Source organism: Nematolebias whitei, chromosome 13, assembly GCF_014905685.2.
Source record: "Nematolebias whitei isolate Nwh7 chromosome 13, NemWhi1, whole genome shotgun sequence".
Classification (NCBI taxonomy): Eukaryota; Metazoa; Chordata; class Actinopteri; order Cyprinodontiformes; family Rivulidae; genus Nematolebias; species Nematolebias whitei.
In genome coordinates, this window is record NC_056510.1 from 17,276,564 (window position 1) to 17,289,418 (window position 12,855).

General features: G+C 36.3%; 2 protein-coding genes across 2 annotated transcripts in view; both read right to left on the bottom strand.

Annotated features, from left to right (window-relative positions):
- Positions 1–358: 358 nt before the first annotated feature.
- Positions 359–11,877, bottom strand: pofut2 (protein O-fucosyltransferase 2). The gene is made up of 9 exons (XM_037686906.1): positions 11,689–11,877; positions 10,880–11,133; positions 10,560–10,704; positions 10,143–10,253; positions 7,251–7,317; positions 6,399–6,524; positions 2,564–2,744; positions 2,228–2,351; positions 359–619 (listed from the first exon to the last, which is right to left on the bottom strand). The coding sequence occupies exons 1-9, from the start codon at positions 11,862–11,864 to the stop codon at positions 466–468; spliced, it is 1,338 nt and encodes a 445-aa protein (XP_037542834.1). The 5' UTR covers positions 11,865–11,877; the 3' UTR covers positions 359–465.
- A 759-nt stretch (positions 11,878–12,636) lies between these two features.
- LOC119419563 (tubulin alpha chain-like) overlaps positions 12,637–12,855 on the bottom strand; it is a 1,676-nt gene continuing 1,457 nt past the window's right edge. Inside the window, exon 3 of the mRNA XM_037686907.1 lies at positions 12,637–12,855. This exon is cut by the window's right edge and continues 504 nt beyond it. Within this exon, the coding sequence (XP_037542835.1) occupies positions 12,715–12,855 (141 nt within the window). The 3' untranslated portion in view covers positions 12,637–12,714.

Sequence of the window (12,855 nt, forward strand, 5' to 3'; positions counted from 1 at the left end):
CATAAACTCACCACAATCATTTGATCATGAGTCATATTAACCCTTTAATTGACATGAATGGTTTAAACTCTTCTTTAATCGTGTAAACTTTTTTCTTTAAAATAACAGGTTTTTAAATGCCCTATGCAGAAAATTATGTTAAATATTGCCATCAAATATTAGCGATTAGAGGACACTTTTCACTGTTTGCGTAGCTTTTAAATATAAAACCTACAACTCTGTAAAATACAAACCTCATAAAAACAGAAACACAGTAACCAAGCGGTCTATAAATATATGTAGATTTAATGGTTGAACTTTACAATAATACAAATTTGAGCCTTTTGAGCATAAAGTTCAAACACAGAAGCCATCTGATTAAAATCACTGAAATACTGAGGAACAAAACGTGTATTTTGTTTTAGACAAAATATCACTGTTAACACTGTTTTTGGCACTTGAGTGTCAGGAGAGTCGGCGGTAGCATCAGTAAACGATTTTCCAGTGTGTGGGCTGCTCGCACTGTTTCTCAGAGTCTCCACAGAAACGGTTGTATGTGGTTTTCGGGTCAAAACCCAGAATTTCTCTCTCCTCATGGATCCGGAAAGAGAAAGTTGACACTGATGTTCCAATGAAGACTCTGGAAAAGAAAAAAAATTAAAAAAATGAGGTGAAACCAGAGGGATAAGTGATGAAGACGAGAATGTGCCAATCTTGAGTCACCTGGACTCGTTTTACAAGTTGAGGTATTGTTTTAGGCTTGAATTAAAGAAATGGTGTGGCTAAAATATCTAAGCTATTTAATGTTACACAAGAGTGTGTCCCAACTGGTTTCCCATGAATAATCTCAAACATAATAGAACAGAAGAGATTACAAACTTCAGCTGATGCAGTTAATCACACATGAGGCACACATTTTATTTTGACAAACAAAAACCCTCAAAAAATGCACCTGCTAATATTGCTGCAAGTCTAGAAGTACAACTAACAGAAAAAAATATATATATACATATACAACCAATAAGAGAGGCCAAGAGATACAGCACAGCAAACTTTTAATAGCAGGCTAATTTGTTTCTGTTAAAACTCTAAATGTTTAATTGAGTAGCTTTAACCTTTAGCATAATTAGGAAATCAAAATGGTTCAATAGTTTAATTTCTGACTGTGTGAAAAATATCCTGTAGAGAAAAGAAAAATTTTGATTGTGAATATTTCTACACAGTAGCATGGCTCAGTGTTATACAATAAAAAAATTACAAGATATTTAAATTGGTTTCCAAAGAAAACAACACATTAAACTTAAAATTGTCATAATTAGCTCAAAGCCCGTTAAGTTTTGAGGTTTAAACTTTCTGACATCTATTTTATAATTAACATTAACTCATCACATTTAGACAGATTATGGATTTTTATACAATGAAAAACGCACTTTTAAAGACAAAAAATATATATAATTTGACTTACTGCTGGTGCTAAATTACAAATTTTGAAATAATCTAATAGAAATTGAGCTAAACTGCACTCTTGTAAAAAAGAGTATTTAAAACTAGGTGAAATGTTATGTGATATAGGATCAATGCTGAACATCATACATGCATAAAGTTTTAAATTGTATAGACATAATCACCAAGAGATTACCTGCTGTATGTTGGCTGACATTTTTAATTATTTATTTTCTTCATATTTACTTTTTGAAAGTCTTTAAATGTGACAGAACAGACAGAACTGCTGAAACAGCACATTATTTGTTTTAATCACAACTTTTTTAAGTACACAGAATATTGCTTTAAAATTAGTTTAAATCTAAATAAGTGCCACACGTCTATTATTACATACTGTGCATTTAGCTTATTTTTAAAGTCATTTTCTCCTAGACATCTAAGCAAACTAGTTTATTATGCTCTATGAAGATGGTGCCCCCTGCTGGTCATTATACACACTACATATTTAAGATAACCTAAAACAGAGTAAGAGTCAGATATTTATTTGTCATACACACCACACGTGGTACATGAGGTGGGATGAAACTATGTACACAGGGTCCCAGTTACATCCAACAAAAACACAAACTGTAAATGAAAACATTAGTAAGATCTGAGTCATGAACTAAAAATATACTACATTCACTAAACTAAGAATACACAAGACTAAGAATACGCTAAGCACTAATAGTACAAAAACAATGCACCAAAACAACAGCTTCATTTATTTCTCATGAAAATCTAAAGCACATTAAAGACAAAATACCTTGCATGAGTGCAGATCCACTGGTCAATAATGGCCACGCCTCCATCTTTCAGCAGCTCCAAGTCTTCTTTGGATGGCTCAAACCGAACCATGTCAGGCAACAACCTTTTCAGCTCCTTTAGTTCTACAAGATTACAGAAATTTCACATGGTGATAACTGTTTATTTCCTTGTCTTCTAGTAGGTACATTCCCATGTATCTTCTTTTGGGTTGGTAATGTTGTCTGAATTGTTTTTGAGTTTTAATAAAAATAAAAGTCATTAGAAAACATCAGAAAACCCTTAGCTTATGTGAATGAACAAAATTGTATTTGTTCCTAGGATTGCTGTGTATTACCGTCTCCATCTGCATCCGTTGCAATAAACACAGAGTCGAGTTTGTGCTTTTTCATCAAGCTTCGGACTTTCTTAACGGCCCCCTTAAGGCTGGGCACATCGTCTCTGTGACCCCAGATGAAGTCCTTACGGCGCAGATGCACCCCTACATATGGACCACCTCTGGCTGAACCAGGTTTTGCCTAATAAGGAAATAAAATAAAAAAGAAGCCAAATGATTAATTACTACTAATGACTTAAGGAAATCCTTGATATCCTTTACAGTGCCTTACAAAAGTATTCGGCCCTCTTGAACTTTTCAACCTTTTGCCAAATTTCAGGCTTCAAACATAAAGATATAAAAATTTAATTTTTTGTGAAGAATCAACAACAAGTGGGACACAATCGTGAAGTGGAATGAAATTTATTGGATGTGTCAAACTTTTTAACAAATAAAAAACTGAAAAGTGGGGCATGCAATATTATTCGCCCCTCTTGCGTTAATACTTTGTAGCGCCGCCTTTTGCTGCAGTTCCAGCTGCAAGTCTCTTGAGGTATGTCTCTATCAGTTTTACACATGGAGAGACTGAAATTCTTGCCCATTCTTCTTTGCAACACAGCTCGAGCTCAGTGAGGTTGGATGGAGAGCGTTTGTGAACAGCAGTCTTCAGCTCTTTCCACAGGTTCTCGATTGGATTCAGGTCTGGACTTTGACTTGGCCATTCCAACACCTGGATATGTTTATTTGTGAACCATTCCATTGTAGATTTGTCTTTATGTTTTGGATCATTGTCTTGTTGGAAGATAAATCTCCGTCCCAGTCTCGGGTCTCTTGCAGACTCAAACAGGTTTTCTTCCAGAATTGTCCTGTATTTGGCCCCATCCATCTTCCCATCAATTCTGACCATCTTCCCTGTCCCTGCTGACAAGAAGCAGGCCCAAACCATGATGCTGCCACCACCATGTTTGACAGTGGGGATGGTGTGTTCAGGGTGACGAGCTGTGTTGCTTTTACGCCAAACATATTGTTTTGCATTGTGGCCAAACAGTTGGATTTTGGTTTCATGTGACCAGAGCACCTTCTTCCACATGTTTGGTGTGTCTCCCAGGTGCTTGTGGCAAACTTTAAACAACACTTTTTACGGATATCTTTGAGAAATGGCTTTCTTCTTGCCACTTTTCCATAAAGGCCAGATTTGTGCAGTGTACGACTGATTGTTGTCCTAAGGACAGACTCTCCCACCTCAGCTGTAGATCTCTGCAGTTCATCCAGAGTGATCATGGGCCTCTTGGCTGCATCTCTGATCAGTCTTCTCCTTGTTCCAGATGAAAGTTTAGAGGGACGGCCGGGTCTTGGTAGATTTGCAGTGGTCTGATACTCCTTCCATTTCAATATGATTGCTTGCACAGTGCTCCTTGGGATGTTTAAAGCTTGGGAAATCTTGTTGTATCCAAATCCGGTTTTAAACTTCTCCACAACAGTATCTCGGACCTGCCTGGTGTGTTCCTTGGTCTTCATGATGCTCTCTGCGCTTTGAACAGAAAACCTGAGACTTCTTCTTCTTCTTAGTTTTTCTTTGGCGGTTGGCATTCAAGATTTTGAAGCATTACCGCCATCTGCTGTTTTAGATGGTCAACTGGAATGTCGCTAAAAAAATAAAAAATAAAATAATAAAATAAAAAATAAATAAATTATATCCATAAGAATAAATAACGCTCATATTCTCTCGAACAACTGAGTCCTTTTCAGGTATTTCAACAAGATGTTGGTACCTGCAGAACTTGAATTTTCTTGTAACAGCCCTACAGGGTCAAATCTGACATTTATTGCATTGAGTCTTTGAATCATTTGTCTTCTTTCATGATGGTAGTTTTGGCAGATCATTAGCACATGTTGTATGGAACCCTGAGACTATCACAGAGCAAGTGCATTTATACAGAGACTTGATTACACACAGGTGGATTCTATTTGTCATCATCAGTCATTTGGGACAACATTGGATCATTCACAGATCCTCACTGAACTTCTGGAGTGAGTTTGCTGCAATGAAAGTAAAGGGGCCGAATAATATTGCACGCCCCACTTTTCAGTTTTTTATTTGTTAAAAAAGTTTGACACATCCAATAAATTTCATTCCACTTCATGATTGTGTCCCACTTGTTGTTGATTCTTCATGAAAAATTTAAATTTTATATCTTTATGTTTGAAGCCTGAAATGTGGCAAAAGGTTGAAAAGTTCAAGGGGGACGAATACTTCCGCAAGGCACTGTATGTAGGGTTGGTTCAGTTGTACTAATTAACAATAGTCAACAACCTACTAAGAACAGCTTGTAGATGGTGTGGCCCAATTTTGCAGAAAGATGTAGGAGTATTGGCATCAGCTCTAAAGTGTCCTGATATTTTGGGGTCAGCTATGTTATAATTAGAATAGTTTGACCACTTTACTACCACCAGACACCCAGTTGTTTTGAGTAACTGGGTTAATCTTCTTGGGCTTTCTTCAAAGTCACCAGCCTACTTGGAGAAAAGCAATAATATTATGCCTAGTAATGTCTGGCTTGGCTTATTTTTGTGATTTTAGTGTTCTTACAAGTTACTCTGACTCCATCTTAATCTTTTATAGCCCTGTGTTCTTGTAGGCAAGCAGATATAGAATAATGTTAGGTATCTATCACACTGAAGAGCGTCAAATAACAGCAACAGTTGACAGCTGGAAAGGGCACTACGTATAGCGATCATACACATTTTGCATGTACCAATCATTGCACCCTGTATTCACTGGTTAACTGGTCATCAGTAACTTCTCGTAGACTCTCTCACTGGTACATTTTCATCTTTAAATCACTTCTTGGTCTGTTGCCTTCATACATCTCCTCCTACATGTCTCTGTGAGTGCAGCTACAGCGTGCGCTCTCAGAACATTATTACCTGCAGTGTTCCCTCAATGAGGACAGAATTAGACAAAAGGGCCTTCTCCTACTCCGCTCCTGTTTCCTGGAATATCTTGTAAAAGGATCTGAAGCTCTCAAACTTGACCTCTCTAAGTGGCTTCAAACATCTGCTAAGTTCATGGCAAAAACCAATGCAGACATGTTCCTGTTTTTAGTTTTCTACATCGACTTACAAAATAGCTGTTTTCATTTTGTTTGTTTTTTAATACCATTTTCTTTCAATTAGTCTTCTCAATTTATATGCTTTCTTTTAGGATTGTCTACTATTGTCTTTGTTGTTTACTGTTATCATTTTTTGTTAAAAAAAAACACGTCTCTCTTGTAAATGACTCCCTGCGGCTCAATGAGACTAACCTGTATAAATAAAGGTTGAATGAAAAAAATAATAATTGCACAATCAGAAAAATCCTTTCTTCTTGGGTGAGTCAAATTTTAGGCAAGCTAAAATGGGGTTTGTCCATTTCTGATAACACTGATTATTATTAACCTTTATTTAACCAGGCAAATCCCATTGAGATCACAGATCTCTTTTGCAAGGGAGGCCTGAGCCTGAAGGCGGCCTAACATGCATGTTTTTGGTTATTTCGATACTAGAAGTTTCTGCCTGCTTCTGCTGCAAACAGTGACAACGTGTACTAAATCATTCAACAAATCATAAAAAACACCAATAATGAACATGATGTGTACACCACTATCTATTTGAAAGGTAAAACTTGTTACCTTGTACATATAGAAAGTAAACATTTAAAACAGCTTTCCCCTTCCAAAAAAAAAGGAAAATTTCTAAACTAATAATAAGATAGTAATAATATTAATAACAATAGGGAAAGGAATAAGAATAGGAGTTCCCGCGGGATCAATAAAGTTCTATCTTATCTCTTATCTTAGGATACACAATGACTCACTTTCATGCGAGTCCAGTCCTCATTATATACCGTAAGATCTCTGTCATCTGTAGAGTTCAGGTATTTTGCTCTGAAATCATCACCTATGAGTCGCAGGTGCTTGGCAAACACCATGCTGCGTCGAGTCTAATGGAAACAGAGAAAACACAAGAGATGTATATGGTATATAAACAGGCAGCAAAGTATGACTTCCCTTTACTTGAAAAATAGTTTGTAAAAATTATCTAATCATAGTTTGGAAGTTGTATTCAAAGGACAAATGGTCATGCAAAAAATATCCTTTGTATCAGATAACTCAAAGCTAAACAAACAAACAAAAAAAAAAGAAGAAAGAAATAAAAAAGTGATCTGTGCTGGCAAAACAAATCAAAATGAGGAATTTTTAAATATTGAGGCATTATTATTTTCAAATTCCCCATCTTTAAAGCAATACACAGTTTGTTAAAATTTAGAAATGTATCATCAGCCCTGGCCACAAGCTAGCTTTGTTCATGATGGTGCTGGTTTGAAATCACAGTTTTAGTGGACCAATAAAAATTGAGATTTCAAACTGAGAATGATGTCATCAGGTAGCCTGTATTTATCCTAAAAGGGGAATGGCCAAGCTTTACAAAGATGCCAAATGTTATATAAATGGATTTCTCCATGCTGTGGCAGCCGGCAAAGAAAAATGGTGATTAGGAATTATTAGTAAGTTTCTATGATATTTTAGTTAGTGGGATCACTACACAGTGTCTTATAGACTCATTTTGTCATGGCAGATTGTGCTCATTCCAACTTTTTGTCTGCATGGGTCACAAATATGATTCCCATTGACAAGTTTTCTAAAACAGGCAATATTACTTGACTTACATCCCAGTAATCCTTCCCTGCATAGTGGTCATGAAGAAGTGTCTCTGCCCGATCAAGCATAACTGATCTAAAAGAAAAAGAAAAAAAGCACACATTTACTCTTTTTTTTTTTTTAGTTAAATCATAATATACATTTGTTGAGTATCAATGCATCATCTCAATAAAAGAAACAGAAATGCCTGTCAAAAGTGTGAAGAATTAGTTTTGCGCGTATTGCTCTGCCTCAAAATGGGACTCTGATGAAGCAAAAAAAAAAAATTCATATTTCAACAATAAGTTCTTGAGAACAAAATTTATGGTACTTTATCAAAATTCATGTTCATTAATCCAGGTAAAAAAATCTAACAAAGTTAAGTCAACGTCCTCTGGATGGTTTCTTTTTTTGTTGAAACATTTCGTCCTTCATCCAAAGGACTTCATCCAAAGGACTTCTTCAGTCCAAGGAGCCACAACAAACTCAGTACCACAAGCAGCACACTCACATAGTGGGCCAACCAGTTTGATGGTGATAAGCTGGTTTCTGGAGTCCACCCCTCTCCCCCACTGACTCCTCTGAGACAGTTATAGCCAAAGTGGTTCAAAACTTTTATCACCATCAAACTGGTTGGCCCACTATGTGAGTGTGCTGCTTGTGGTACTGAGTTTGTTGTGACTCCATGGACTGATGAAGTTCTTTGGATGAAGGACGAAATGTTAAAAAAAAAAAAAAAAAAAAAGAAACTGTCCAGAGGACCTGACTGAACTTTGTTGGAAGATTTACTTTACTTTCATTTCATTTACAGTAGTCAATCGCTACTTTGCAGTTCGTTTTTCACACTCGCTCTACCGCAGTTTTTCAAAATAAGATTGTACATGACACACAATTGGCTGATTGATGGATGAGCCACACGATCGGCATGTGATTTTTATTTAAAATAAACTATTTTAAATTATTTAGAAGAAGGAGAAGGTGCTGAGGGCTGGACTGGAGGTTGTAGTGAACTTGATCTGATGTCAAATCTGACCAGATGGGACAGAAACTGTTATTTCATTGATCTGCATCCAGAAATACAGTTTGACCCATCCTGAGACTTTCTTTCTTGAATTAATCAAGTAGAAATGACAATTCTCTATGATCATTACTATTTTACAAATGTTTGATAATCAAATTGTGTTAGTTCACTCAATGTTTACAGGTTGAAGAGAACTACTCATTTTTATTTACATAAACAGTAAGTAATGATTTTTATTCCTCATTCTAAGAAGAAATCAGGTTAATATGCATTTCTTGATTTTTCTGTCTTAAATGAGCAAGTTTTGTAAGTGTGTGTTAAGGTTCAAGTTTCGGTCAACTAAAAGTTTACTGAAAAAGAAATGTCATGTTTAACTTTTACAGCAGATAATAGGGGTAGAGACTCCACGAAGTCTGAAGTTCTCCAATAATCTTTCTGTCTGTCACTAAAACAATCCTTGACTTTTCATAACACCTTACATCACAAACCACACCTCTTTCTGGTCCATCGACCAATCAAAAAGCTCTCAAATGACCCGGAAGTCGACCCATTTAAATGTGGCAACTTCCCAGTCCAGCGGGGTGCGCTCAGTTTTGAGTTCAACATGGGAGTTTTCAGAGCTTGAAAGTTTTCCTGGAGAAGAGTTCCAGACTTTAACTCTCTGAAGAGAGTTAAAGAGTTCAGAGTTCTTGGATGCTAACGCAGGCGTCCAGAATGCTTCTATTGGAATCCAGAATCCAGAGACAATTTTGGGGATTATAACTTCTGTTTGGATAACCTCGCACGACTCTCGAAGTATCTTAGCTGTTCTCAACGGAGACGCTGAAAGAGTCAAAGGAAGGATTCTATACCGACGCTGACCTATCGTCAACCAGGTAAAAGTTCTACTTCGACCAAGCGTACCGTGACCAAGCTGAGAACTGAAGGAGCGTGCACGTTTCTGGTCAAACAGATTAATTCCCTCACACATCTCTCTGTAAGATAAATCTCCATTTTCCATCTTAAACTCTCCTTTCTCCTTAAATCATTACAGATATTTTAGAAATATCTGAAGCAAAGTTCTCAATCACCGCCGTGTGATTGATGTCTGCTGTTTCTGCTGAAAAGTGAGGACAATCGCCGTATTGTCCCACTTCCTGTGAAACTAGCCATGTTATTGTTTTCATATTTTGCCAAATCAATGTAAATGTTTGATGTTAAACTTTGATTCTGCAAATAAATGACCGCATTCATTTTGATGGGTCAAAGGTAAATAACGTCTCTGTTACATTTCTGTTAAAATCAATGCACGACACTTACACAGTCAGAAAAATGAAGAACTCGCGAAATGTATGAATATATCCTGCATATGTCATACTACAAGGTTATTCTATAAAACTAACTTGTCCGGTTCAGGAAGTTAGAGCAGATCAGTGTTTTCAGACGGATGAGGGCATTGATAAGAGTGTGATCTTGTAAGTGCATTAATGTTCTGCAACTGCTGGACTGCTCTCCAAAGCTTTGTAATAAATCTGATGAACTACACCTTGGTCTATCTGGAAATCTCCTTTTTTCCACAACACAAGCTAAAGAACGCTTCTCAGATATAAGATATACAACATCAGCAGGTATAGTCAAACCCATGTCTCAATAAAGTTTTACATTTATTAATTAGCCTTTATTTAATCTGACTAATCCCATTGGGATCACCCATCTTTTGCAAAGGAAGTGGGCTTGAAAGCAGCCTAAAATTAATGTTTTTAAGACTTAAAAACATGCATGTTAAAGAACTTTTAAAAAGTGACCCATGTCTAAATGTTTGCTTTTGCCTCTCTTATTAAAGTAATTACTGATAAATACATAAATTAAAAAAAACATATAAAAAAGCTTCCTGTGTTTAAATGTTAGTCTATCAACTCACGTTGCAGAGAAGTTTTTCTGAAGAACGGGGGCCATGATTGAGGCATGACCTTGAGCCGATATGCATGTTACATTTCGAGCTCTTGTTTCCTCATAGCCCCAAAACCATCCTCTGTGGAAACATACAAAATAAGGCAGATAAGATGAAAAGAGAAAATAAATGTACAGGTATGAAAACACACCAAGATATTAATAATAATGTTGGGAATGGGAGTTTGCAAATACTGTATCTAAAGCATAATTGTCTATTTTATCAAGCTCAACATATTTAATGACTTTTTTTCAAATATGGTATTTTCATTTTCAGTATGCTCTCATTATTTCACACTATTAGTTTTTGACAAAAAAAAAAAAAACTTCATTAAATTAAATTTATATTACATTGATATCATTATGCCGGTTAATTGTGTTATTGTACCTGTAGTAGCCCTGCTTATCTTTGGAGTACATCACCTTCTCAATACATGGCCTCTCATCAACTTTTTCTTCCCATTTCCCATCAGTCCATCCCTCAGCATAGTTCTGCAGTACCAGAACTTGATCAATAAATGGCCCTCCATTTTCTACATCCAAAATAAAAACAAAAAAGGTCTAAATGAGTATCGATTTTTAAACATAATTAAACTGAGAGGCAGTAATCATTGTGTGTTTTAACAGTATCGGAAACAGTGTTTAAATAAACAACACGATCACATGTACTGATTATGCCTCAACAGAGCTTCAGATAAATGTAATCACCTGCAATAAATTCCTCATACTCAATAACAGGCACATTGGCCTGCAGACTGGTGAGGCTGAAGAATTCTCCCCACGGGATACGGATCTGGTGGAGGTCCGGACTTTGCCAGTGGTAGAGGCGACCCCATGGGGGAAGAACTAATACCCAGTCGTCTCCCTCTTTCCTTAAAGTTTTGATCATGGAAGCCATGCGGATATAAACATCTCTCCGCAGATTAAATCCTTCCGGAGGGTTTACATCATATAAAAGGTACCTGTGATGAAATAGAGAAACAAAAGAAAAATATTTAACACCAAACTTGTAAAGATTTATTTGGTCAATCTTGCCTCCATCACTATAAAACAATAAATGAGTAAATCTTCCTTTAGGGGAAAAAAAACCCCACTATTATTATTGTTGGCAATAGAAGCTCTGATGTGTTCTCTATGCAATTAATTATATTTTATTAACAATGAAGGGATGAATGAATGAGAAAATGGATGAAAGAGAAAGTAACTCTGTGGGAGATTTCATAGGGAACATCTTAACAGCATGATAGTGATTTGGTAAGTCCTGGCTGTATGAGTTTAATAGATTTATGGGTGTTACACGTAAAACCTATTAAGTCGCTCTCTTTGAGATTAAGCTTCAAATACGCGTTCAAGCCTGAAAAACTAAGAAAAACGCATATGCGAGAGGCGACAATCATAACTTGAAGCTAAAGTTGCCATAAAAAGAAACACAACCGCTACAAATAATAAAAAGGTAATTGGTCAAATTACCTTTAGCACCCCTGACTAGCTATGCTAACACACAACAGGAAACTCACCGGAGCTCTTTAGCCGCAGCGACGGAAACAGAAGCCGTTTGACTAGCAGAGAAAACACTGTCACATTTTGTTGTTCCTACAGCTGCAAAAGCCACAAAAACAAACAAAAAGAAAGCGCTAAACGAAGAGGCTGACGCCAGATAATTTACTAGTACATGTAAAATGTTGCACGCCATATTTTCCTTTAGCTTACGCACTTCCGGTAAAAAGTGAAGCGTCTGTGTCGTTGCTGAGCAACCGCCAATCACAAGCAGCCATCAGAAGCCAAGTTTCATTCATTTAAAGGAGTTTAGGTGAGATTTTTTTTTAAGTTGTAAGAGTTTGAGCCAGCATTATCATACATGAGTAGTCTTTATAAGTGCATTTTTGCATATTAAATTCAGATATTTACTTTTTGGCGTTCATTGTCATCTAAAAATGTGCTTATGTCATTATTACATGTCTTAAAGCTTCAGTATATTGTACAAAAATGTGACAACGGAGACAAAGAAAAAATGGCCCATGCTGTATGAAAACAGAATTTTCACTAACGTTTTGAATTCAAAAAAGCAAACTAGCTGTTTTTTTTTATTTTTGGTTACATTTTTTAATACCAATTTATTTTCACTTATTCTCAATTTGTATGAATCCTTTATGATTGTCTATTGTTGTCTTTGTTGTCATCACTCTGTTAAAATCAGCTCTCTCTTGTAAATGAGTCCCAGAGTCTCAATGGGATGAACCTGCATAAATAAAAGGTTGAATGAATGAAAAAAAACAGGCATTGTATGCAGGAGGAAGATTTATTGAGCAACACAATCCAGAATTATGTTATGGAACTTTATTGATTCAGTATGAAAGCTCAACAGACACTTTGTCAAAAAAAAAAAATGATGGCACAGAAGAAAAGAACATTACATCATACACTGAAAATAACTTTAAAAAGCAAATGCAAACCTATCTTACATGTTTATTACAAACTAACATCAAAACATCCCTCCCCGCCGCAACACCCCCCTCCCCCAAGTAAAGACTTATTTTGCCTCTTCAATATTCCTCTCCTTCTTCATCTTCTTCAAATGAGTCAAACCCAACCTCCTCATAATCTTTCTCCAGGGCAGCCATGTCTTCTCTGGCCTCAGAGAACTCTCCTTCCTCCATTCCCTCTCCAACATACCAGTGGACAAA